Here is a 26,706-nt window from a genome sequence, read left to right on the forward strand (position 1 = left end):
CTGAAATTGTTTCTCCACCCACAAATGACCTTCTTTTTGTACTTATGGATCTACTCACTCATGAGCCCATGAACTCTAAGTACATTTCACAGAAGCAAAAGAAACCATACTGCTCATGCTTTCCTGGCACTGAGGGAATATCAGTGGTATTCTAAATGGGAAACTATTTACTTTTTATTACTAATGATTTTTTAATAATTTCCACAATTTAAAATGTGGTTAGAATGCTACTGGTAGCTGAAAGCTGGCAACATGATTTAATATTTTTAACATACGATCTGGTGTTTGTTACAGTGCTTCAAAATTTTCAATGTCATTACTCATGTTCTAGCATTATCAATAATACTAAATTAAGCTAAATCTGTGGCAAACTAGCTTTATATCACAATTTATTTTGAGTCCTTTTTGAATTTTAGATTGACAATTAGTTTATAGTTTTTCTTAACCACCCCTTTTTCTTTTATCTAATGTAAAACAACATTTTTTTCTCTTCTTTGTCATTTACGAGGATGTTTATTTTGCTGTTTCTAGCATTCAAGGGTCTTTCTTGTATTTCTTTGTATTCTGTTCGGTGGAGCAGAAAATCTGTCTCAGTTTCAATTTCTCTTTTGTTCCCAGAACTTCCCCCCTCCTTCAGTGCTGAAGTGGAAAAATAATTTCCCCTCTTGCCCCATACACAGGTTCAAAGTCCTGCTTTTGACCATGTTGCTCCAAACAGCAAACTTTCTAACTCACAAGGAAAAAGAACAGCAAAGTTCTAACTTGGAAGTCTACAAGGGTCTGAGAACAATTGAAAATGAATTCCTACAATGGGGATTAGGCCTTAGCAGTTCATTGGACATTCTGAGAGGTGCGTGGAAGCCTGCTAGGGCGCCAACCTGCCTGCAGATGCATAGGTGGCCCAGCTCAGAAGTCAGGGGCCGTTGTCATGGAGAATGAAAGGCAAATGGAAGACATTAAAAGGCAAGTAGCAAACAATCCAGTAGGCTAAGCCAGGGATTTGGGAGCCTCCCAAAGTTCCTCCCTTCCTCATTCCCTGCATGAGTCATTTTTCCAGTCTGTCCACACCCATTCACCCTTCTTCTATGGGCCGCCACCCCACACTCCCATTCACCCTCAAGCTGCTGCTACAGGATCTTCTGAACTACAAGTCCAAACTCTACCTATCCCGTTGCTGTATAAACTCTTCAGTTCACCACAGTTTTGACTAAAGCTCAGGCTCCTTGGATTACAACAGACCTACTTATAGCTCATCTCCTGCCACTCCCCAACATTTATCCTTCCCTCACTTCTGACAGGAAAGCTGGCAGGTCCATTGTATCTGCCATGCTCTTTTCTCCATTTGACCAGACGCAAGTCCCTTTCCATCTTGTTAATTGCTGTATACCTTTCAAGGCACCTATTGAAAGTAACTCCTCCAGGAAGCCTTCCTTAACCCTCCCCAGCCAGGCCCCCTTTGGCTTGCCAACACCGTTTTAGCATTTATCCCTCAGGCAGAGATAATTGGTTTATTTGTCTCTTCCCTAGTAGATGTGTTATCCTGGAGGGTAGGGACTGGGTTATCCATTCTTGTATCTCTGGCATAGTAGGCATTTGATGTAGTTGTTGAAGTGAATGCTGAATTAGAAAAAAAGGAATTCCTCATTGCTACTAATTGGCAGATAAAGAGTGCCCCTTCCTATTCTCTGAGAAAATGTCGGTATGTATCCTTTTTAATTTGCCTCAATTGTGTGTGCACTTGGGTACTTTTCAATAATTAACACTGAGAAGTAGAGCCATTTAATTAATTAATTTATTTGCTATGGAAGGGAACTATGCACAATATTTACTGTTTTGGGGATCTAGCCAACGGCTAGAACTCAAGTCTGTTATTAATGCCTCTTATTCCTGAACTTTAGCACCTTTCACAATGTTTTCCCTTTTCCTCCTTAAGCCGGCCCCACCCTCTTTAATAGGACTTAACGAAGTTGTAGGATGAACACGGCACCATATCCACCATTTCATTCCACACTGTGTCCAAAACATGGAACCGATGTTTTAAATTAGAATCGTTATTGAACAAGTTATCGAACTTCCTTAAATTCAAAGAAAATTCTGCCCCCAACCCTCCAAAACATTATCATGTTAATCCAGAATTCTTTCCATTCAAAGTGGAGCCGCGTTGCATCTTATAACACCCAATGAATTATGATTTGGGGCCGTGGTTTGTTTTGCTCCAACAATAATATGACTTACTTGCCTTGGAATATTCCAGTATTTCAGAAAATGATATTTTATTTCCAGAGAAGGGTCTCTGCTTCCTATAAATCGTGTAATGCAGAGTTGGGAAGAAAGGGGATTTTACGTTCCAAACATTATTTACCAGCTCGAGTGGAAGCTGCAGTGGGAGTTTTTGTGCTTGCGTGACAGTTTTACTGAGGAACTGCAAAACTGTGGACACCCTGCTCCTTGAGGAAGAGACAGCCTGGCAGTCTTGCAGATCTTTTTCCCGCCTGTGAGCCATCCAGGTTCAAAAACCGTGTGGTGCATTTTAAGGCGGCAGCCCCATGAGGTCCTTACCGTTTTCTGCCGAGCTGATTTCTCACCTTCAACCTAACCTTGCCGGCTTTCTTACAAAAAGCCCCATCCGCCGGCCTCTTTAAAAAAAAAAACACACACAACGAACCTCTGTGTCGGCCCGGCTGGTTGCAAGGAGCGGAAAGTAGTAGGGGTGCGTCCCATTTGCACTATGTAGCTCTGCTGTTATAATGTTGAACGTGTAAGATGGAAGATACCACCGGTCGGCTGCGGGGATGCACCTCGCCCGCGCCGGCTCCGGTCTCCTTGTGCCCTCGGCGCCGACCCGCGAGCGGCGACGACCACCCCCTGCGGACTGGGTTCGCCTGAGGGGCGCCAGGGCGGCCCGGGCGAGGGCGGGAGGGCGGCGGAAAGTTGCCGAGCGTTTTTTTCGCCGCCGCGTGCGTCCGGGAGCTCGACGAGTCCGCCCCGGGCTTCCTGGTGGGGCTGGGCGGGCGGGGGAGGGGCCGCGCAGCAGCGGCGGAAACCAGACCTCGGCGATAAGAGGCTGCACAGCGACATGCAACAGTCTTTTCACTGCAGCTGAATGAGTTGTGGCGCTCACCATGCTCCCGTGACCGGGAACTGACAAGTTCAATTTTAAATCGCGGGCCTCTTGGAATCATGACTCCCACAATGCCTTGGGCACTCGGTCGGCAGTCGGGCTGCCTCTGAAAAAAATGTGAGAGGTAAGTTTCCATTTTCACAGTTGCCTCGCGCGGCTCCGCGGCTCTGCATTGTTCGTACTCTTTCGGGGCCGTCCATGGCTGCGGGAGGAAGTGCGCGGGGGCTCGGGCCGGCTGCGTCTCGGGGCCGCCGGGGCTGGCTGGCCGCGGCGGGCGGCTTCCGATCGCGCGCCGTGTCGGGCTCGGGGGAGCGCGGGAGGCTGCCGCTGCAGCCCGGCCCCGGGCAGCCCTTCCCCGGGCGCTGCGGACCCTGTCAGAGCGCAGCCGGCGTCCAGTCTGGCAGTCTAGACAGAAAGAGAGAGAAGGACAGAGGGCGAGAAGGAGAGAGGGGGGAAAGGAAGGAAACAGGTGCGTGGAAGTGTACTTACAACTTAATGACCTTCGTCGGGGGTGGGGGGGAGACGCGAGTCCGTCAGACGCGAGCCACGGTTGCTCCCGAGAGAGCCCGCATCCCTGTCCCCGGGGCTGCCATCCAGCCCGGTTTTCATCTGGGCCAAATATGTGCACGCAAAGGTTAATTCTCTGCCTGCTACCCATAAATTACGCATGACATGTTTAGCTGGGCTTCCTTATATGGAGAGTGCTGTATTTCAGTCCAGTTTGCCTTTTGCCAAGTTTACAGGGCGGAAGACGCCCTGCATGAGAGGGCTCCTCTTTTTTTTTTTTTTTTTTTTTCATCGTTTTGTAGTGCGTCACTCAAAAACTGTAAGAAAAGTAAGTATAGACGCTCTCTGGGTGGAGCCGCAGTCGGTTGATTGAATTGCTTTCGTGAAAGACTGAAAAAAAAGGAAAAGTAGTTAGTACTTGGGTTCTGGTTTTTAGACAAAAGCAGGACAAATATGTGCCCCCCTCCCGCCCCCCGCACTTTTTTTTTTTTTTTTTTTTTTTTGAAACGGAGCCGGAATCTGTTATTGGTAGTAATGTGTCATGTGAGAATACTTTGATTCCAGAGCCTGTAACACGAGCAGGTATATGGTGGAGCTTATGCCTGCCCCTCTCACAGCACTTTACCACGACAGGGGTGTTGCTAGAAGAGTCATTGTGTTCTTAAGTCTCTCCCCGGCCCGGGGGCGGGGGGGGGGGGTGCGGAATATATGGCTGCTGGGGTTTGGTGGTGTATTCCCGTGGAGGGGGCTTCCCTAGGATTAAGACGGAGTAAGAAGCTGCCAGAAAGGTTACTGCCACTGTCTTTACTTTGTGTGCTCACCAGCACAGGGACAGGCGATAGCAAACGGATGGTAAACTCTGCCGTACTCTGAGGAGTTTCTTAAACAAATTAATACACCGAGAGAGAAGTCATAATTAATGCCTTCGGATTTGCAGGCCCTCTGCAAGGCGCTTTGAAATACTACACCGGTGGACACGGTGTTCCTCCCTCCTGGGTCTGAACACAGTGTCTGTTTATACACAGAGGGTATTTCGGACCTAACTATTCTATACCCGCATAAGTGATCCACTCCACGTTATCTTTGTGGGCTCCTGAGCGTGTTGGTGTTTCTCCTTGTCCTGCTGTTGAGATAAAATATTATCACTAAGGCAGGTTAAAATGAAAGTTCAGCGACTCTAAAATTCATCGGAAGAGTATTTAGTTCAATACTTAGAATGTCTTAGATGTAAACTTATAGCCAGAGACACTGAATAATGTTATTTTGTAGCCTGAAAAAGCACATTGTTGTCACTTGTATCTTTGCTTTCTTAAAGTTGGTGACAACTATAGTTCAAAAAAAATTTTTTTTTTTTGGGTTTGCATAGGGGTGAATTTTTTTTTTTTTTTTTTTGATTACTGTGTTGGTAGGCCTTCTTTCAAAGTGTAGACATAGTTTTTAGTTTTATTTGTTTAATGGGGGTTTCCTCAGGGAGAACTATAAAAGTTGCCTTTTGTGTTTTAGGGAACAGGTTGGGTCAGCACCAGAAAACCTGTTCATCCATCCGTCTATAATTACAGTGTCACTTAAGACATAATAATCAGGTTATATTATTACTAAGAGACTCAGAAAGGCTCACATGTGCCTAGTTTAATTTTTTTTTTCTCATGTAACTAAGAACAAAAGTGTGATATTCTATGCAGCCATGCCAGTGGAGAATCCAGAGTGTTTTATGGTTTAAAATATTATTGCTTGTGTTTACATTTCCACATTTGAAGCAAACTTAGACTCCAAGTTGAATTCATTAAATTTTGCTTCCAACATTCTGTTCTTCTTCTGGGCACAAAATTCCTATGAAATGAAGCACTGGGTTCTGTTCCAGATCAAGAAAAGAGTATCCCAAGGTTTCTCCTGGGGTTGAGGGTGGTGGTGGGGGGAGTAAAATCATTTTTCTCATTGAATAAGGGTGTGTTACTTTATTATTAAAATTTCCCATTTTCATCATAAGCAAAAAAAACTACCCTTGCATTTATCACTGTCGTGGTTCATTAGACCTGTATTTGATATGTCTATTTATGGAAACCAAGAGAGAATAGCCTTGCGGCACCTTCTGGTTTTCTGCTTGGTGATGGAAGATGCACAGGTTAGAGAACATCCTAGATCTTGCTCGGAAGGAGCTAAAGAGAATAGGTCACTGGGGTTTCCTAGATCCTTAAGAAAAAGTTATCAGGATGAGCAGTAGATATGAGGGTCAGAGGAGTAGAGCAAGGAAGTGAAATATATTCACTTAAATGTTTGTCTTAATGTAAAATCCCAACAGCAATACTGATTATAGAGGATATTACATAGGAAGATTTTGAAGTGGTGGCTTTTTAGGCCAGAAAGCTTCATATTTTTGGAAATCTAGAATGTGCCGTTCAGCGCAGCAGCCACTAGCCACATGTGGCTGTTGAGCATTTGAAATGTGTCTAGTTAAGTTTTACATTCTGGATTTGGAAAACTTTGTATGAAGGGAAGAATATAAAACATCTGATTAATAGTTGTATATGGGTTATATGTTGCAATGATAATATTTTGGATATATCAGTTTCAGTAGAATATACTGTTAGGTTAATTTCACCTGCTTCTTTTTCCTTGTTTAAAATATGACTACTAGAACACCTAGAATAACAAATGTGGCTTGTATTGCATTTCCCTTGGGTAGTGTTGTTCTAGAATAAAGCAGGGAAGCAGCATTCTGAGAGGAAGCTGAAAGAGTTTGCTGGTTAAAATATAATAAAATTGAATTTTATTTTTACAAGCTCAAGAAGTTTACTATACATAGAAATACCTTGTCTTTCTTATCCATTGTAACCAAAATTTGAGAAAACACACTACCTAACATCTATTTTTATTTCCTCAAAACTACTGTTTAGTTTAGAGATTTAATGGTGAGGTAGTAATAACAGAGAAAAGGCTTATAATTAGGGGATGAGTCTTAACACCTCTCAAAGGCCAGAATAGAGTATGATTGCTACTTAGGAACATTTTAGAGACACTATAGTTATCATTGTCCTGAAGTTACCAAACATAAACGAGTCACTAAAATTTATTTTAAAATAGAGTTTTCGGTAAATAGCAATTATCCTCAAATGCTTAATATGTATTTTGCTATCCTATGACTTTCCTTCCTTAGAAAATAAAAACATCATGTAAATCCAGACAAACTCCTGACCACGTGTTAATCAAAGATTAATAAATTCAGAAGATTGAAATTTTCACTTGTAAGCTATAAGACCTTGTTTTGAATGTTAAGAAAGGTAAAAATAGGTTTCTGTGGTAATACGGGCTTTGAAAGATTTCTATACACAGAGATAATTGTCTTTATAATTTGAACACATTCTTGAGAAAGCATCTGACTAGCAAACAAAGCACAATGGCATAGGTCCTGGAAACATTCCCCGCAGATATTTTCATAACTGAAGTACATTTTGCCATACACAGTGTTACGCTAGAAAAAATGCAGTTCTTTTCTACCCATATAAAGTATGCTTACTTTTACTTCCTTCAAGGCTGCCAAAGATATAGGACAGGGTGGATATAGTGGGTTCATTTTTGCGGGGAGGACAGATTTTATAGAGAAACTTGGAAGAGTTGCCTCCTGGCTAGGTGCCATCTTGAATCTCTCCCCTTGTATGAGGTATAACTACCATTAGTGTCGATGCATGTGTGTGGTGTGGAGGGGAACACTGATCCCCATTAACTTTGCATATCATTTTTGATGAGTCATGGAACATGTTCTCTAATGGTTGGAGAATTATTGATTGCTAAGCAGAGAATTCAAGAAGAGCTATTGACATATGGCATTAAGTGTCTCTAGACATATTTTATATTTTTAGATGAGATAGGGAAATTGATTTTTATGTAGTGTTTTATATTATAAAGATGTATGTTTATGTAAACATTACAGCTATATCCTTAAAAAAGCACTTAGCAAATACACAGTTACATTTTTTTACATATTATTATTAGGTTTTAATGACCCTAGTACATTTCTTACAGATAATTATTTACATTTTCCAAGAGACATCTTAATACCTGTGTCTGTGACATTCATAAAAGTGAAGAATCTTTAAAGCATTTATGTTACAGTATTAAATATTATGTATTTGGCACTTTCCCCACTGTTTTTGAGATCTTACTCAGGTTTCTGTGATTATCTTTTGTTAAAATAGTTCAGGATATATTAATCTTTTTGATGGAATATAACCATATTTTATAGAGTGAAGAATTCCTTTTCCACTGAGATCAGTGCTTTTAAAAAGGTGAAGAGGTTTCTGAAATAACTGTTATGCTTCCAGTAGTGTATATGCTCCAAAGGAAAAACTGTCAACTCTTCGGAAATTGTTCTAAGAAGTTGAGAGTTCTATCTTTTTTATACCCAAAGAGGTGAATAAGAATTGGTAAGGTAATACTCCTCTGAAATGTGGATACAATATTTATGTGAGTGTTTGTGTGAAGGCTGAGTATTCCCAAGACAGGGCTAATTTATTAAAATAATCTGGCTTTTAAATAATGCCATATTATTAAAAGGAACTGTGCTAAATATCATATAATCTAAAAGCTGTTGCCTATGCAAATATCAACCATGGTCCCTCTCCAGCTGGTATTTCTTCCTCCAAAGGATTTTTAAGAGAAACTTATATTTAAAACTGAGTTTTCTGTATATTTTGAATTTTAAAGCAGTTTTGGAGCTATTAACTAAGCATGAACTTGTTTTAAAGAGCTAACAAGATCTGAGGATCATGGGAACAAGTTTAATCATATGAAGCAAACATGACATTGCTGAGATATTCTATTTTGTAATGTTGATTTAAGTGAATACATATTGGGGCAAAATAGTAAGCTAGGCTCAGTGAGATCTACCAAACTTACTCAAAATATACTTGATCTTCAAAGAAGTGGCAGTCTGGTAGCAGAAGTAAGAGTTTTAAAAATAACTGTTAAGTAGAAAGTGGTATTTCGTAAACACTGGCTTGGCAACATGGTTTGGAAGTACAGATAAGGAAAGATAAGTCTTAACGTAGCTCTGACCAATACGTGTAATAAAGAGAACAGTCTTAATGTATAAATAATGGAAAACCAAAGCTATTCTTTATTTTTCAACCATGCAAAAATAGTGTTCTGTTAAGCCAGCATTAATTATATCTATTTAGTGACTATTTACATATTTTTCATACATTTATATTTTACATTCAGACACAGGATTTTTGTATGTGTTCTTTTTCATTTCTTTAGTTCATTTCTCTAGTAGAAATATAGAGATTTCCAGATGTCCTGTACTAGAATATAGATAGCTTTTGCCATCAGTTTTACTGTTGAATACCATAAAATATCACCTTTTGAAGTCAACAGATTGTTACTATTGTGTCAGAAGACCAGAATGGGTAATGAAGTTGAGCAGTGGATGCAGAGAATTTGCCAAAGATTAGATTGAAAGCAAACTGACAATTATAAAGAGGTTGTTTGCTAAAAATCTATATATTAAAGTTAAGAAGTAGAAATAATACTAAAATATATTTAAAAAGCAGTGATTTCATTTTGGGAAAAGAAATGTATCATACATAATGAACAACAATGAGGGAACTACATATTGGCAGGAGATTTTAATCAGAAACAGCCAGAGTATCAAATTTAACATGACATTGAATAAAAGAAAAGTGGAGTAATAAAAACAGAAGGTATAGACACAGGGAATAGTGTCCCACTTATGAATACAATTTTGTGGGTTTTCAAAAATAATATTTTAAGTACATAGTTGGTGGAAGATGTCACATTGTCTGTACTTTTCTGTATTTACATTCCTATCCTACTAACATCTGTCTACAGTGATTGTGACTGAATAGACTCTTCCAGAAAATGCCAGAAAGTATGGTAACAATAATATATGCAGTGGGAGTGTGAGGAAATATAAACAGTGAGACTTTACAGTTTAATAGTCAAAACACATCATAAGCATGTTAAATAGCAATGCCAAAATAAGGCATTACGCAGTTCATATTTAGAGCATCGTTAAAGATATTTTCTGAACTTGATGTAGTATTAGAACTTACAGACCATTCAGAGCCTATTGCATGCAAAATCTGTAGTCACATATCTAGCAATCCGTTTACCAGCATTGTTGATGATAGTGGTAGTGACACTTTCACATTTTACTTATTTCTGTGCTCTCTGATTGTAAGAAAGAACTACCTTTACCATGACCTTTTAGCACTCCATGTGGATGAATAGCTCTTATCCCAGTGGAAACATAGTTTGGGTGGTGGTAGTCAAGTTAGGTGACAGAAAGAAAGAAAGAAGGGAAGGCATAAGGCTTGCTGTGTGGGGAAAGGTTGGTAGGATAACCTCTGAGTCATTAGCTGAACTTGCAACTCTATTCCCAAGCCAAAGGCCCCCTCACTGATATTTTTATTTACTAAGTTTTAGTTTCAAAAAAGCTGTATTATGAAAAGACACATCACATCCTTTAAAGAGTTTCTGAATTTGTTTTGAAAATCCAATGTTTGTTGCAGTGTAAGTAGAACAACAAAAACCAGACCTCAGTGGGGGCTAATTTTTGAAAAGTAGAACATTCAGCAAATGTAAGAGGTGATATCAGTTTTATTATTATCAAAATGATAATAATAATCTGTATATGTTCTGTATATACAGATTATAATCTGTATATGTTCATTACATTTTTGTCTGTATCTTGAATGGAGAGACTGTTGGGAGGTTGGCACAGACAAGCTTCACAATGTGTAGACTTTATTTTATAGACCAGATCTGACCAGGTATGTGGCCTGGGGGAAACCATTTACTCTTTCCAATCCCTGTGTTCTATATCTGTGAAATGATAAACATATAAATAATTATTAATAATAGAAATTCCAAGGGCACCTGGGTGGCACAGTTGGTTAAACATCTGACTCTTTTTTTTTTAGTTTTCGGCTTAGGTCATAATCTCAGGGTTCTGGAATCAAGCCCCAGAGTTGGGGCTCCCTTTCCCTCTGTTCCTCTTGCTCATGTTCTCTCTCTCTCTCTCTCTGAACTACATAAATAAATCTTAAAAAAAAAAAGTTCTTTTTTATTTTTTAATAAAATAAATAAAAATAAAAAGCTTATTTTTTAATAAAATATCTCATTTAATCTTTTTTTTTAAACAGCTGTAAACTAGGCCTTATGACCTTTATATCTTCAAGACTAAGTAGCATGACTAGAAATCTATCATTTGTAGAATTATGAGGCTTGTTGTTTGTCTTGGTTCCAAATCCATGTTTTTAACCAATTTTTTTCTTGCCTCCAATGATAAAGAGTAGTAATGAGGATAAGAACTATAATGAAGATTATTAACATTTTTGGACTGCTTTCAATATGCTACGGTAGGGTTTATGAATTAATTCATGGATTCCTGAGAACAACCCTGTGAGATGGGTGCTATATTAGCTTCATAGATGGGAAAATGAGGCACCAGCAAGTTAATTGTCTAAAATTATTTAAGTAACATGAAACACAAGAAGGAGTTGAATCAGGGTAGTCCAGTTCTAGAACCTGTGCTTGTACATGAAAGAATAAAAACAGATTAAAAAAGTATTTGTGCTAGATGCATATAGGAGATTGAGACCATAAACATTTGTAATTCTCTAGCAGAGTCACACTTTTACAGCACTTAGAAATAAGAGGGTAGAGAGAAAAGACATGGGGGGAGATAGGCAGCATGTGGGGTAGGAAGAAGGGAGGAATCAGGTGGGAGAGGAGATTGGTACAGAGGGGGCCATTGAAGAGCAGGTGGTATAGGTTTGATACACAATGGGGATCACGAGACATGTGGTTAGGCCTGTAACCTTACAGGCATGCATTTCAGTGACAATTTATAGAAGAAGGATAGGAAACATACAGGATGAAGTAGAGATTGTAGGAAAAAGATGAGGGGAATGCCAGGAAATGAAAAGAAAGACCTATATGCTGGGGGAAAAGTGACTGGGATCCCCCTCTACGGTCCATAGGATGTATGTAGCAACTGTTTAGATGTGGATCTGAAAGGCAATGGGGGGTAGTAAAAATGATATTTAAATACAGTAATTTTTTAAACTTTTCATCAAAAATTTCTTATGTAAAAGTTTTAATCTTTAATGTTAATTCTGTTCATTACATTGCTACTTGTGCACTCTTTTAGGATAAAGAACTATGGAGTGCCTAGGTGGCCCAGTCAGCTAAGTGTCTGTCTTTGGCTCAGGTCATGATCCCAGGGTCCTGGGATCAAGTCCTGCATCTGGCTCCTGCTCAGTGGGGAATCTGCTTCTCCCTCTACCCCTCCCCCTGCTCATTTTTTCTCTCTCTCTCTCTTTCTCTCTATCACCTTCTCTCTCTCTCTCAAATAAAGAAATAAATAAATATATAAATAAATAAAATCTTTATAAAGGTTAAAGAACTGTATTTTAAAATGTCACTAAGAGAAAAATACTTAAAATTGTGTTTTATCAGGAACTATAACTCGATTGAGTAGAAGACGCATGTTAAATTCTTAAAATATTTCGTTTCTGTGTCTAGCTCTTTTAAATAAAGCACAGGATCGGATGAACTGTAGAACGTCACCAGATTCTTCATCCCAAATTGGTAATTCTGAAGTAAGCATAATTTTGTCTTCAGGGGCATATTGTTATTTGCTGGGAAATCTTTCATGTTGGCCAGGCGGTTCTGGTCTCTTATTAAAGGAACCAGAACCGCCTGGCCAAAAGCGGTGTCACCTGTCCTCTGTGATAAACCAGGTGGCACACAGATACATGATAAAGCAAGTTTGCAATGTGCTCAATGTGACTGACATTTATACTTGGACCTTGCTATTTTCGGGAAGGTATCAGTATAACTGTGATATTATTTTTCCTGGAAATAAAAACTCTTTAACACTAAGACATTCTTATAAACAGAGTGATGTACGTATGGAAATAAATAAGCAGTTACCTGAGCTCACAGTTTCCTGGTATTGTGGGGATAGTTTTAGTTCAGACAGAATAGAAAGCTTAGTAGCAGTACTCACACGCCTTTTTGCTTAAGGTCCTTCGATGCTTTTTACAAGTAAACGGCTTAAGGTAGTTTAAGCAGAAAATGTCAGAGCAGTGATAGATGATGTTGTATTTAACATGCATAGAAAAATTCCCATGAAATGAAGATGGTTTTCAAGAAAATGATTCTATTTATAAATATTTACCACTTATTATTTATTTAGATGGTCTGTATCTACCAAAAATAATAAAAATTGCACTGTTTATGTCTTTATAGCGTGTTTATATAGAGCCAGAGAAAATCGTTTATTTCACCTTTTGTTTATATGCCTCGTGGTATTATGTCAAAGCCACACTTAGTACATATTTTTTTCTATTATTAGATTTTTATTTTCCTTATCAGATTTTTGCCTTATGCTATGAAGATACGGTAAAATCTATTTTGTTGTGCTGTTTGAGGTAATGTTCAGAAAGTGTTCATTTTTTTAACTAAGATTAAACAGTGTTAAAATGAGAAATTCTGCTTTGCTTTCTCTATTCATTGGGCTAATTTTAACTAGACAAGTTTACTCTGAATTATTTTGAGCCATTATTTGAATTTCATTGCTCAGACATTTTAGGGAAAGCTGCATTGTCAACTTAGTGGATTCAGGTAAGTATTTGTTTTTAAATACCCTGTCCAGAAGACTTGAAGAGATTTGATGAACATAGCAAAAGTGAACAACAGGGAATACAAGCAAATTTTTGACCCAGGTGTAGGGTCTCTCTGAGGCATTGCATGACCTTTCCAAAAAGTAATTTGAAATGTCCAGAACAATTGAGATTATTGAAAAAAATATATCCTTCAAACATAATTCTTCCTAATGCTTTCTGGGGGACCACATTTACTGAAAATTGCATGTAGGAAATAATTCAGAGAAATCTATTTTTGAGGGCTGAATTTTAAAAGTAAATATTGTTTTGGGAGCAGTTAATACAGGAAGAAATTATTGTGCCTGTTTCTCAGTAATGGATTAAAGTTTGCTAAGTGCTGAGATCTTTTCACTTAAAAAGTTATTTTACTATGTTAACAATAAAGCAATACAGCGAAATAAATTCATCCTTTGTGTTCTGCTAAATAACTAATTAACAAACGTATTTTGAGCACCTATTAGAGTTAAGGGATTACAGTAGGTCAGGGCAGGGGATTCTAAGGAGAATTATATATTTTCTCTTCGTTGGCTTGTAATTGAGCTGGAGGGAGAGACATGAAAGGCGGACAGTACAACTGAGTATTTTTATTTTACTTTTTTAGAGAAAGAACGAGAGAGTGCATGTGCAGGCATGTGTGGGAGGTGGGGGGAAGGGCAGAGCAAGACAGAGAGACTCCTTTTTAAAAGATTTTTATTTATTTATTTATTTGACAGACAGAGATCACAAGTAGGCAGAGAGGCAGGCAGAGAGAGAGATTGGAGGAATGAGGCTCCCCATTGAGCAGAGAGCCCAATGCGGGGCTCGATCCCAGGACCCTGGGGTCATGACCTGAGCCGAAGGCAGAGGCTTAACCCACTGAGCCACCCAGGTGCTCCCCCCACTTTTTTTTTGTAAGATTTTTTTTTTAAATTTATTTATTTGAGAGAGAGACTCTTAAGCAACCTCTGGGTTCAGTCTCATGACACGGAGATCATGACCTGAGCTGAAGTCAAGAATCAGAGGCTTAACCGACCAAACCATCCAGGAGCCCCTACAATTGAGTGTTGGCCCTCTATAATCGCCAAAGGAGGAGATTCAAAGAAAAAAGAAAATCCAAAGAAGGAAGCTTTATGGAACCAAATAGTCAAGGCATGCTGTGTGGAGGAGAAATTTGCCACTCTGTTCAGAAGGTGGAAGGAAACAGTATGAACGGGGGGCAGGTAATGAGGCTGGCTACCATGTTTGAGTGTTTTCTTTGTGAGACGTTGCCAGTTTACATTCTCTTATGAAAGAACCATCTCGTAGTGGTGTTCAGCAGTTAGGGAACTCAGGACTTTGTGGCAGGAGCCACCATTCTCTTGACAGAAGTGAGGAAACAAAGACTCAGAGAAGTTAACCTACTTGCCTAAAGTTACACAGCCGGTGAGCTGCAAAACTGAATTGAAGCCCAGTCTTCTCTTACTTCAGAACCACGTTCTTTGTTACCCTATTAGGATTCCGCTGGGAATGGGTGGCTATAGTTATGATACAGTGACTTTAAAACTTCACCCATGCCACAACTGACCTAGGTTGAGAAGGTGTAAATTTAACTTCAAAGGCTGGCAAATAAAATTTCATCTTTTTGCTTTGAGGCTGTCATATAGTCTGACAAATGCTTATAATCTTTGTTTCTTAGATTTAGAACAAAAACAAAACAAAACACACTAGACCTCCCGTCTTCAGCAGAGGGAGTAAGGGCTTGCATTCGTGTGACCTGTTACAACACTGTATTTGGGAGGCTCTCAGAGAAAGCTTAGTGAGGTTCCAGAAGATAATGTACTTTCATACCAATAATGTGATGCTCTAAAATCTTCACCGAGAAACAAATGATCAGGGTAACTCCAGAGTGCATGCTGAATTCACTTATCATCCTCATGTGGTTATTTTATGCTTTCGTGTTCTATCGCGTTCACACACCAGTCTGTGTTCTCAGCCACTGTGTGGCAAAGCTTACGATTTTAAGAGATAAACTGTTAATTGAAGACTTGTTCTGCTGGAAACATGTCACTTTGCTAACAAATTCCTCTCTTCATAGAGCTATTTAGAACACATACCAAATGAAATTATATAATGTCTGGGGAAGGAAAATGGAAGAATCTTATGCCATTGCTTTTGGCATCAAAGGAAAACTCTCTCTGTTAATTTAGCAAATATCAATTGAGTATGGGGTATCCATGGGCTACCTATCACACTCTGTCCTTCAGAGGATAAAGAGGTGAGTAAAATATGCCCTGTTCTTAAAGTAGTTTCCAGTGTAGTGATAGAAATATTCACAAGTAATGTACGGGCAAAACAAAGTGGGCACAGGAGCCAAGAATAGGCTGCCTGTGGGCAGAGTGTGGAATTTGCCTAAAACCATCCAGTAGACACATTAACTCTTTACACGCTCTGTATGTGAGAGAAAAGACAAAGCCATCCCATGATTTATTTTAATTATGTGATTTCATATTTAAACTGCTTGTATTTCTGTCTCAGTGTTTGATAAAGAAGCATGACCCAAATGTAGTGTCATTCTAGACTAGACAGAAAAGATTACTTTATTTATGGGGTTGGCACTCTGGGAGAAAGGTGGGGAACGCCCGATTTATCGGAAGCTTCTCCATGCTCACACCTTGATGAGGAGAGTAAATCACTCCATATTGACAGTCAAGTTTCAGAGCCTGCAACTTTCGTGTTAACGGAGAAGCAAAGACTATAAGAGAGATGTGTGTTATACCTGACTTTAATGACAAAAGGTTTTGGATATGCACATGGTGCTCTGTTTCCTCCAACTTTTTCTTTGTGAGCAGGAAATAAAGCTGTATTTTGTAGGCCAGCTTCCAAAAAGTGCAACTATGCGTATTCTGTTAAGACCCCATTCAGCTGTGAAGTGTTCATCCCTCGTTTCCAGCATTTAAGCTGCAGTCTCAGTTAGAAGACTCAGAATTTTTCTTTTATTGCTTACCGTTATTCATTTTTAATCAAAAACATTTTTCTTTAAAGCCCACGGCATAAAAAGCTTCACGATAAGGTTTTGACTGAAATTTTCAAGAGAAATTAAGGATAGACCTTCTGCTTTTCTGACGTTTACAGCCCAAAGAAAAAGGTCCATTTTTAGGGAAATAATGAAAACAACCAAACCACAAAAGGATCAGCCTGTTAGCAATTGTAATAATTATAAAAACAGCAACTTATTCGGTAGGAACTTATTCTATTCCATATGTGACCATATACGGTTTGTGTATGGTGCTTTGAGATTTGGGCGGTGCCGTCCCTCTCTCTAGTTTACAGGTGAGAAAATCGACAGTTGGCAAGGTTAAGGTCAGGTAATTTGCCCAGGGATCATGTAGTGCAGTACTGGGAGTGCCACGATCCTAACCCAGAGGTTCTGCTGTTTGTTTGTCTGCTTGTTTCCATTCATCTGGTATGAATTAAGTACACAAATATTGACAGCACTGTCAGTTTGAGACCTAATCCAAGTTGGTTCTGAAAAGACTACATGAAGGGAAGATGTGAGAGATAGCTTTGGAAGCATTGTGGTCATATAACAGCAGAAGAGATGATGAAGTGGACTTTGAAGTTTCACTGGCTTGGAAAGAAGAGCTTGATCAAATGGTCTAATGTGCCTGTGTGGTTTGCGTAGTATTAGTTCCCCTTACACCTAATACCCTCTACCCCAGCACTCACCGAGATCAGCAGAATCTACTTTTAGACTCAAAATCTTTGCCACCTGTGAAGTTTCTGATGTCACTTCTGAATGACAGAGCACTCTGCCAATTGCTCAGTTGGATGACTTTAAGTGGCACATTTTAAGAAGTGTCTTGAGCCCAAAAAGAGTATTGCAAATGTGCTTCTCATTTATTCAGCTGCATTATTGAAGGCATTAGAGGATTCAGTTCATTTCTCTCATCACTAAAATATAGAAATCTTATTGCCAATATTAAAATAATAAAACATTTTATTGAGAATTGACATTCACTTGAAGATGTCTGATTGAACGTTCTCAGTTTCCCTCATATCCCTAACACGGTAGTTAGAGCACGTGCCCGTGTATGTCTTGTGTGCCTGTAGGTGTGTTGGTCTACCGTCCTTCCAGGTACGTATCCTTTATAAAGGATTATGGAGTAGTACATAAGTTACAGTTAAAAGTAGAATAACTATATGAGGCAAACAGGTACATTCACCAACTAATGTTTAGGAATTTGCTCTGAAGTATTTATTTAATACCATTTTCTGGTTCTCTGCACTGATAGCAAGCAGGACTTGTGAAAATGTAGACCCTACGTGGAAATAAAATGAAAGATACTCTGATAGGCAGATGTCAGTTTGAATACACCATCACTCCAATAGTTTTTAAGGCTTGAGATCAAACAGTTGGTAGAGATGTTATTAAGAATCTTCTGTGTCTTAATAAATTGATCTCCATTGCTCTTTTCTTCCATTGGTGTTCAACTCTAACCAATTCATACAGCAACAGTTTTGTTTATAAATGACCTGACACTTATGGATTCGGAAAATGCTTTCCCTTTACATACCAAGAATTCTCAGGCATGTTTTTTAGGAGGAATATGCCTTGCTAATACAATAATTTTTTGGCAAGAAAATGAAGCACCTATATTTCACTTCAATAGTTCTGTGATAAATGAAGTATAATTAAATGTGCAGATTCTGCAACATTCACTTAAATATTAATTTGGGTTCTTTTATATTCTAGGCACTGTGGTAGGCATTGAATACATAATGGTTAACATAAGCAGATATAATTATACAAGTGCAATTATAAAATTTAGACAACTCTCAAATTTTATATTGGCCATTGCAGAAATAATGACATATTATTATAGTTCTTAACGCCACAAAATTTAAATAATTTTTTCAGGTGATTAAAACCTATTATTTATAGATGTCAGTAAATATTTATTTTACATGAAATAAACAAATGAAAACTCTATCCATGTTAGTTTCCTATGTATCAGGGATGTATTTTATTTTCATGTAAAGAAAAGTACCACTGTATGCTTAGAATATGCTTTTACTATTATGCAAGAGAAATGGCATCACAAAGTATTGCAGAAAGAGGAAACTCAATTTTGAGTGGCAGCGCAATATTCTGAGTTTGAAAGGTCAGGCTGGTACAGGAGGCTCGGGTTTGCCACTCAATCTCATGCAGAATGCTGTGACAGCCAGGGTTGATACAGCTGAAAATATCTGTAGCCTTGGAAGCCTTGTAAGTTTCAGAAGATCATTTTGGCATCTAGTAGGAACACTGATTCGCATGGAAGGTCAAACTGGAAAGCCTGGCCAAAAAAAAAAAAAAAAAAATAGATTGCTGAACCCAGTCGTTGTAGATTTTAGACTAATTGTCCCTTGCAGTAACTGGGTATCCTCATCCAGCATGACCATCTTTCACTGAAATATTTTTAGAGGAGTACGCTTTACTTGATGGTGAATTCTAGATTTTATTTATTTATCTGACACATACATAGAGAGAGAGGGGGGGGGCGATACTGGGCTCCATCCCAGGACCCTGGGATCATGACCTGAGCTGAAGGCATACGCTTAACAACTGAGCTACCTGGGCACCCTTTGATGGTGAATGCTAATAAGTTCTCTTTTCTCTTCTGAAACTTCTAAGTATCCCATCTACAACCTTACCTGGTACCAGGACAAACATTACTTCCATTTTATGTGTGATGTATGCTCCATCCAAAAAGATGTGAGTCGGCTTATAACAGTAAAGTGCACATAAAATAGGACTGTAAAAAAGAGACCTAACAAATCAATTAGAAGGAAAAGGGATAAAACAAGTACTTGAGATGAAATCGAGCCCTAAATTTATCTCTCAGCTTTCTGGCAACCAAAGCAAAAGCTTTAGGAAGTAGAAAAACCCCGAGTTTACTTAATAGGACCTCTTCAGATCTCATGTACAGTCTTATTCTTAGCCCTTAGGGTGTTAAGTTAAATAGTCTGACTCCGTCCTCGGGTGAAATCTTGGAATGGATGAGATCCAATTAATTAAGAAGTGAGGCCCAGATTCTTCAGCCTGGCCTTCAAGGCCCTTACTGATTTGGTTCCAGTCCCCAAACACAGCTTTATTTCCCACCAGACCCATGGCACGTGGGTGCTCCATTCGGACTAGTTCCCCCAGTGCTCGTGTTCTGTGCTTTCCCATACCCCTGCCTGGATTGCCATGCCTTTTTGTCTCTAACCAAATGAGATTCATCCTTCTGTCTTTCCATCTTAAATGTCTTATGCATCATGAAACCACCCCTGACCTCTCTCCTTTAACTCCCCCGAACTTTATTGTTCTCTCTGTTGTGTACTTCTCACTTTTTTTTTTTAACTGTGTACAGAAAAGGTGTGTTTGTTTTATGTTCCCCTGTAAGTGGTAAATTCTTCACAGCTGGATCCATGTATTAATACCCTCTGTAGGGGCTCCTGGGTGGCTCAGTGGGTTAAAGCCTCTGCCTTCGGCTCAGGTCATAATCCCAGAGTCCTGGGATTGAGCCCTGCATAGGGCTCTCTGCTCAGCAGGGAACCTGCTTCCTCCTCTCTCTCTGCCTGCCTCTCTGCCTACTTGTGATTTTTGTCAAATAAATAAATAAAATCTTAAAAAAAATACCCTCTATGTCTAGGTTATGTATAAAGGGCAATCAATAAACTGTTTATATAATCAAGACATAGATATAATTTTATCTGTGTATTGTTTATTTTTGATGAATGTGTTTATTCATTTAACAAGGTTATTGTATGTGTTGGACATATTTGGATTTATTTTAGGAAAATATTTCTTTTTCTAGGAGAGTGGAGAAGAAAAAAGAACTGAAAATAAATAAATGAATAAAAAATAAATAAGCTATTTTTAATTGTTTTGACTTTGCACCTTCATATTTGAAAGCAATGCATTATTTACCATTTCTTTGTGGCATGAGGCAACTAATATAATACAGAACAGGTTTGTTACATGTAAAAGAAAAGTATCATTTATGCTGTTTCAAACCCTTAGTGCTTTCTCTCTAGTGTACTTTTCCATGGTTTTAACAGCTGTCAAAAGATCTGTCCAACTCTACATGGCTTAGAAGTGTTTTAGACAGTTATTCTATCCCCTTCACTGCTTTTCAAACACTGTTTTAGTAGTTGATATAGATCAGCCTTACTATATGCAGACTTGCTTAGCACATATTCAATTTTATACTTTTAGAGCAGCATTTCGTTTTACTTATAGGGAAGGTTTCTAGCTGATACATTTTAAGCTCCTGTAATGAAAGCTCTGAAGAAAATGTGGGTTCTTCTTGCTCAGAGGGCAGACAAAAATAAAATCATGCTCACAGACCTCTTCCTCAACAATTAATATTGAAATCAGTTACTGAGTATTTACAACCCTGTAATGCATTAATTACTAGATTAAAATTGATTAACAGTCTCAAGAAGCTGATAGACATGGTGTGTAATTTTCACATCCCTAAATTTACATTATTAGTGTCGAGTGAATACCCATGGACATACAAGGACAGTAGCAACCATCTCTCAGCTTTGTAAGGGACCATCTTATCTCCTTTAGGATCTATATGCGAGCCTTTTTCTTTCACTTACATCTCAGCACAAACCCTGGGTGATACAGTTGTTGCTGCTCTACCATATCCCACTCCAGCCTCATTCTCTCTGTTTTTATCCTAGTTACGGTCATTGTCATTTCTGTAAAGCTTGGCATTAAATTGCCAGCATGTGTTGTGAAAAAAATTTTAAAGATGGAATTAGAAGACCTGATTTGGGATCCCGATTCTGCCATATAATTGGCTTAGGGGACTTAAGTGAGTCAGTCAAACCGTACAAGCTTCAGTTTGTTTGTTCACAAAGGGCAATATAATAGAACCAACTCTTAAGAGCTGTGAGGGTCAGGGCGCCTGGTTGGCTCAGTGGGTTAAGCCACTGCCTTTGGCTCAGGTCATGATCCCAATGTTCTGGGATCCAGCCCCGCATGGGGCTCTCTGCTCAGCGGGGAGCCTGCTTCCTCCTCTCTCTCTGCCTGCCTCTCTGCCTACTTGTGATCTCTCTGTCAAAGAAATTAAAAAAAAAAAAATCTTTAAAAAAAAAAAGAGCTGTGAGGATCAAATGGCAACAATCAGGTAAAAATAATTGTATACCTATATATAAAATACTATTTGCTGTGTTGTACAATCATAGAATGTATGGGTTCTGGGGGAAAAAACAAATTTTTCTACTTGGCTCCTCCAGTAGAAGCTTGCCATTAAAGAATCAGATGAACACCTTCAGATTTTGTATAAAAACTCAAAAAAGAAATGTAGCATAAACCAACTTCTCAAAAGTTCATCACTTCAAGGGTTTATTACTTAATAAAGGAGAGAGCATAGTTTGTAGTTTTATCCAGAGTAAAGTGGTTCTTATTGTAAGAAGATTAAGTAATTTCTTCTCCCCCCCCATTAATTTTAACAGAGTTTTTACTTTAATTTAAATGAAGAGCTAGGAAATAAGTCAATCAGAGAAAGACAATTATATGATTTCACTCAGATGTGGAATGTAAGAAACAAAATGGAGACACATAGGGGAAGGGAGGGAAAAATAAAAGAAGACAAAATCAGAGAGGGAGACAAACCATAAGGGACTCTTAATCATAGGTAACAAACTGAGGGTTGCTGGAGGGGAGCAGGTGGGGGTTGGGGTAACTGGGTGGTGGGCATTAAGGAGGACATGTGATGTAATGAACACTGAGTGTTATGTAAGATTGATGAATCCCTGAACTCTACCTCTGAAACTAATAACACACTATATGTTAATTAATTGAATTTAACTAAATAAAATAAATGAAGAGCTAGTTTTTTGTTATTATATGAAGACCATGATTTGACTAATTCCCTCATAAAAGTTTTTCCTTATTCTTTGGATACACATACACAGACGCACACACAAACATACGTAGATACCTACCCATCCATTCATAAATTAATTCCTATTTCATACATACCTATGTTATTAACAGTTGATCTTATATTGTGGTGATTGAGTAGGTGCTTAATTGTTTCTTCATCTTTTTACAAAATGACTTCACTATTATAAATTATTCTCATTGTTAGTGAGAAATAAGAAATCTAAGTATCACTGCCTTTAAAGAATTTAGTGTGTGTGTTTATACACATAATGGTTTATTGGACATTTAAATGATAGAACAAAATGAAGTTTGAAGATCTCATTATGATTGCCTTTTAAGTATAACCAGTGCATTCCTTCAGATATACTGGGAAGTTTTTGGGTTTTTTTTTAGTAAGCTAAATAACTTTTGCATGCTAACTTGGAGTGACTGTTGAACAGGGTGAGAATATAAGTGGTTTGAGACATGATGAGTAGTATCTTAGAGTGATGTGGAGGAACATGCATGGTGCCTGATTAAAAATGATACTTTAAAAAGTGAATATAACAGAATTTTGCATAACATTTTGCAGATGGGTCAAGTTTTTAAAGTAATTCATAGATTTTAGTAAAAAACCTTGTTACCAAATCTCAAATAGTCCGACTTTTCAGGACAGATATTCTGAGTTCTTTGGAAGTTTTTGGGTAGATATGTAGGAAACAGTCTGGTGGAAGTAATATTTTAGGTTCAGTTGATTATAATTGCCAAATTTAATGAGATTAAGAATAACCCGGAGGAGTTCAATTAAAATGTAGATTCCTGGTCTTTATCCTCAATTGGTTTAAGGTAGGCCTTAGGGTAGAGGCAGGCAGAGAGAGAGGAGGAAGCAGGCTCCCCACTGAGCAGAGAGCCCGATGTGGGGCTCCATCCCAGGACCCTGGAATCAATGACCTGGGCCGAAAGCAGAGGCTTTAACCCACCGAGCCACTCAGGTGCCCCAGGAATATATATATTTTAATAGTCATCCCCCAAGTGACTGATGCAGATAGTCCAAGACTCTAGAGCATCAGTATCCAAGAACAAAAAGTGTCCCTGTTAATACACTGTTGGCAGTTCTTTGAGTTTATGAGCGACCATCAGTGCACTGTAATTGGCCATGGAAAGCTGGTCAGTGCTTTTTAAGTGTATCTGATGCCGATGGAGACACACAGAACCTTAATCACTGTCTCATTAGAAGGGTGTGGTCGGCTCTTTGGATTTCCACGTGTGACAGCATTTTTGAAATCGCAGAACCTTATAGGTAATTAAAATAACTAAGAAGGGGGTGTTCTTTTTCTATTTAGCAAAGGACCCAAACGTCAGATCCCATATTAGTTTGTTCATAGCGTGTTCAGTCCGTGTACTCTTTTGGAAAGTACAGAATGCTAAGAATGAAATCTTTGATCTCCTAGGAGAAGCAAGACCGACCTTACACTTGACAACATGGTAAAGTCACGTTGTGAAAAAGCATTCAAAATGCCTATATTTTGCCAGCGAACCATCCTATGTTGGTACTTGTTTATTCTGTGAGCTGTTACTTAGTAACTAAGGAAGAGTTTGAGGAAGGCAGAGTGAGGGGAGAATGTTTTATTCTCTAACAGGACATATGTCTATTGGCAAAATCCTACAAGAATACATACTTACCTTTGTCCTTTTAATTGGATGGACTTGGTGCCTTAGGAAAGCACTCTACTCCAGGGTCAGAAATGACTACATGAGGAGTCCCAGCCTCGGGGGAAATTACCACATGAGAAAATGTGTGTAGGCCTTCATGAGTTCACCACACTTCTATTGTGCCTTAGCTAGTTTGATAATGCCTTGCATTATTTATAGTAGTTGTCAGAAACCATTTCCTTTAGTCAATTTGTGTCTAAAAAAGGAGATGGGGGGAGCAGGATATTTTCTGACATTTGTAGAAATAATGTGTTAAAAAAAAGCATTCCCTTAATCATATGACATTGTGCTGTCAGTGATTTCCAAATATAACATGCTCTGCAGACTCTGTTAACTACACAGTCTGTTTTTATTAATACGAAAAGAATAGTAAGCTGTATATTGTCCTTTTTGATACTCTGTCAACCCAGACATTCATTCAGACTCCCAGTTCTTGTTCTTCAGCAAATTATTACAAAATGTAAACATTAGGATTGTTTTACGGTAAAATGGTTTATTTTGAGATAATGGGAGTTGAAAAACTGATTTTACAAATGTTTTCATTGATTAGCTGCCATTCTGAGGGCTAACGGTTGAAAATATTTTGTGAAATACAAAGACAAGGTTTTAAGTTCTGCTTCTAGGAGAAAAGACGCATTATACCTTTGGCCTATTCCCACAACAGAAGTTTACAATCTTTTTGTTGTTGTTGTTTTTGAAATTTACAGTCTAGATATAGGGATTGTATCTTTTAAAGGCCTGGAGTAGATTTAGCAATATAGAAAAGCAGTGTTCACTGTTGGTGGAGGCACAGATTGGTGAAAATTTTCTTATAAGAAGCTCATTGTTCGTAGTTACTATATACATATACATTATGTTGTAAGTATGTTATTGAAACCACTCAGTGTAAGAATAGTTTTATACATACATTATAGTGTTGCTTATGAGAAGTTTGCATTAACCTAGGTGGCTGCTATTAAAAAAAAAATGGACAAAGAATGGAAAAATACATAGTTTTTGAAAAGCATTTATATTGACCTATGTGTATTGACAAAGAAAGGTCATCATATGTCCTGGAAAGCAAGCCTCAGAAAAATATGCTTGTTCGTATGCTTCCATAATTTCCATAAGATAAACTTATGAGTGTGTATATGTAGGTATGTTTATGTGTATGTGAATGTGCATAGATATACTGCATATACTGTACTAATAAGAGGTTACTTTTGGCACGGTAGGGGGTCTGATTTGGCAGTGGAGTGGGGTGGGAGCGTTCAGCTGGACATTATTAAAACCCTTCTGTATAATTCAAATTTATTATAATTGAAAAGCATTCATTTAGCGATGTCTAAAACCAATGAAAGGGAGAAAGAAAAGATGTAGACTTGATGTATGTAATTCATGTAAATTACTTGCTAGAGATTTTTGTTCATCATTTTAATTTGTACTTTACTATCTCTTCCACTATTTAGTAGTTTCTATCTCTATACAGAGAATAGCCATATAATTTATACCCTGCTTCACAGTACACCCAAAAAGCAGAACCATAGTTAAGAGTGCAGATTGTCAATTGACTTCGGAATTATTTAGATTATTGTAGTCACTGGCAGTATGGAAGTCTAGGTCTGGAGGGAGAAAAGAGGCTTAAAACTTAAATAAACTGTATTTGGTCCAAATTTTAATTTGTTCCTGAGCCTTATAACTCTCATATGAGAATCCTTTATTCTCATAGTCCTAATTGTACCACTTCATAGGTTTTTATTTTATTTGACATCTCTTTCTGAATGTGAGTTCTGTGAAGACATGACATTTTCATGTATGTCTGCCAAAAAGGTCCTGTGTATCAGTGACTTAGAGATTCTAGGTCTGCATCATTTGATGCATTTATAATGAGATTTCAGTTCTTAGATATGTTAGAAATTCAAGGACTTAGAGGGACACAAAGGTGTGGTAAATAGTGTACATGTAGCTAAAAAAGCAGGTATCATATAGACAAATCCTCTTTCCAGTTAATATTATGTTTTCAGACTTGCAGATTTCAGTGTGTTTCTCTTTATAAAAACTCGGTATATTTACACACACACATACACATACACACACACCCCACAGGAATGTTATGCATCCATAAAAAGAATTAGACTTTGCTGTTTGCAACAACATGGGCATACCTAGGGGGAGGTTATTATGCTAAGTGAAGTAATCAGACTGAGAAAGACAGATACCATATGATTTCACTAATATGTGGAATCTAAAAAAAAATGAATAAGCCAACAAAAAGCAGAATCAAACCTATAAATACAGAGAACAAATTAATGGTTGTCAGAGCGGAGGGGGTAAGAGGATAGGCAAAATGGGAAATAAGAGTAAGAAATACAAGTTTCCAGTTAAGGAATGAATAATTCTTGGGAATAAAAGGCACAGTATCTTCAGTGATATTATAGAAGCATTGTATGGTAACAGATGGTAACTCCACTTTGGTGAGTGTAGCATAATATATAAACTTGTCCAGTCACTGTGTTGTATATTTGAAACTAATATAACATTGTGTGTCAACTATATTCAAATAAAAAAAATTATGTTAAGCCCTGTAAGAAATACTGAGACCTATAGGTATGAACTAAATATGCCTCCCTATGTGGACTGGCTTATAAAATTCTAGGCTTCTGCAAAATTCAGCTTGAAGATCTGGGTTATTATATAGCAATTGCAACAATGTGAGCATAATTTGTTGTTGCGTGCATCTCAGACTTAGTTAAGTGTGTGAGTTATAGGGAATCTTCTTCAAAGGATACTTAAGCTACACTGAAGTGAAAATAGGAGTTACCAGTGCATGT

The 26,706-nt window shown here is 38.2% G+C and overlaps 2 protein-coding genes across 25 annotated transcripts in view; one reads left to right on the forward strand and one right to left on the reverse strand.

The window, feature by feature from the left end:
- The window catches only part of MBNL1 (muscleblind like splicing regulator 1), a 199,373-nt gene that overhangs the window by 20,583 nt on the left and 152,084 nt on the right, over positions 1 to 26,706 (forward strand). For 13 of the 24 annotated variants that reach the window (XM_082743395.1, XM_082743394.1, XM_082743377.1 and 10 more), the window contains exon 1: positions 3,111 to 3,245. The exons of 9 other annotated variants lie outside the window; for them this stretch is intronic. The gene's annotated coding sequence lies outside the window, so the exon portion shown is untranslated. Of the gene's footprint in view, positions 1 to 3,110; positions 3,246 to 26,706 lie in introns of those variants that run through there. 2 more of the 24 variants (XM_082743386.1, XM_082743380.1) reach the window with 1 other exon arrangement.
- LOC309870953 (uncharacterized protein) lies at positions 1,775 to 10,698 on the reverse strand. The gene is made up of 2 exons (XM_082743618.1): positions 3,611 to 10,698; positions 1,775 to 3,526 (listed from the first exon to the last, which is right to left on the reverse strand). The coding sequence occupies exons 1-2, from the start codon at positions 3,777 to 3,779 to the stop codon at positions 2,727 to 2,729; spliced, it is 969 nt and encodes a 322-aa protein (XP_082599744.1). The 5' UTR covers positions 3,780 to 10,698; the 3' UTR covers positions 1,775 to 2,726.

Source organism: Mustela nivalis (assembly GCF_964662115.1).
Source record: "Mustela nivalis genome assembly, chromosome: 1".
Classification (NCBI taxonomy): Eukaryota; Metazoa; Chordata; class Mammalia; order Carnivora; family Mustelidae; genus Mustela; species Mustela nivalis.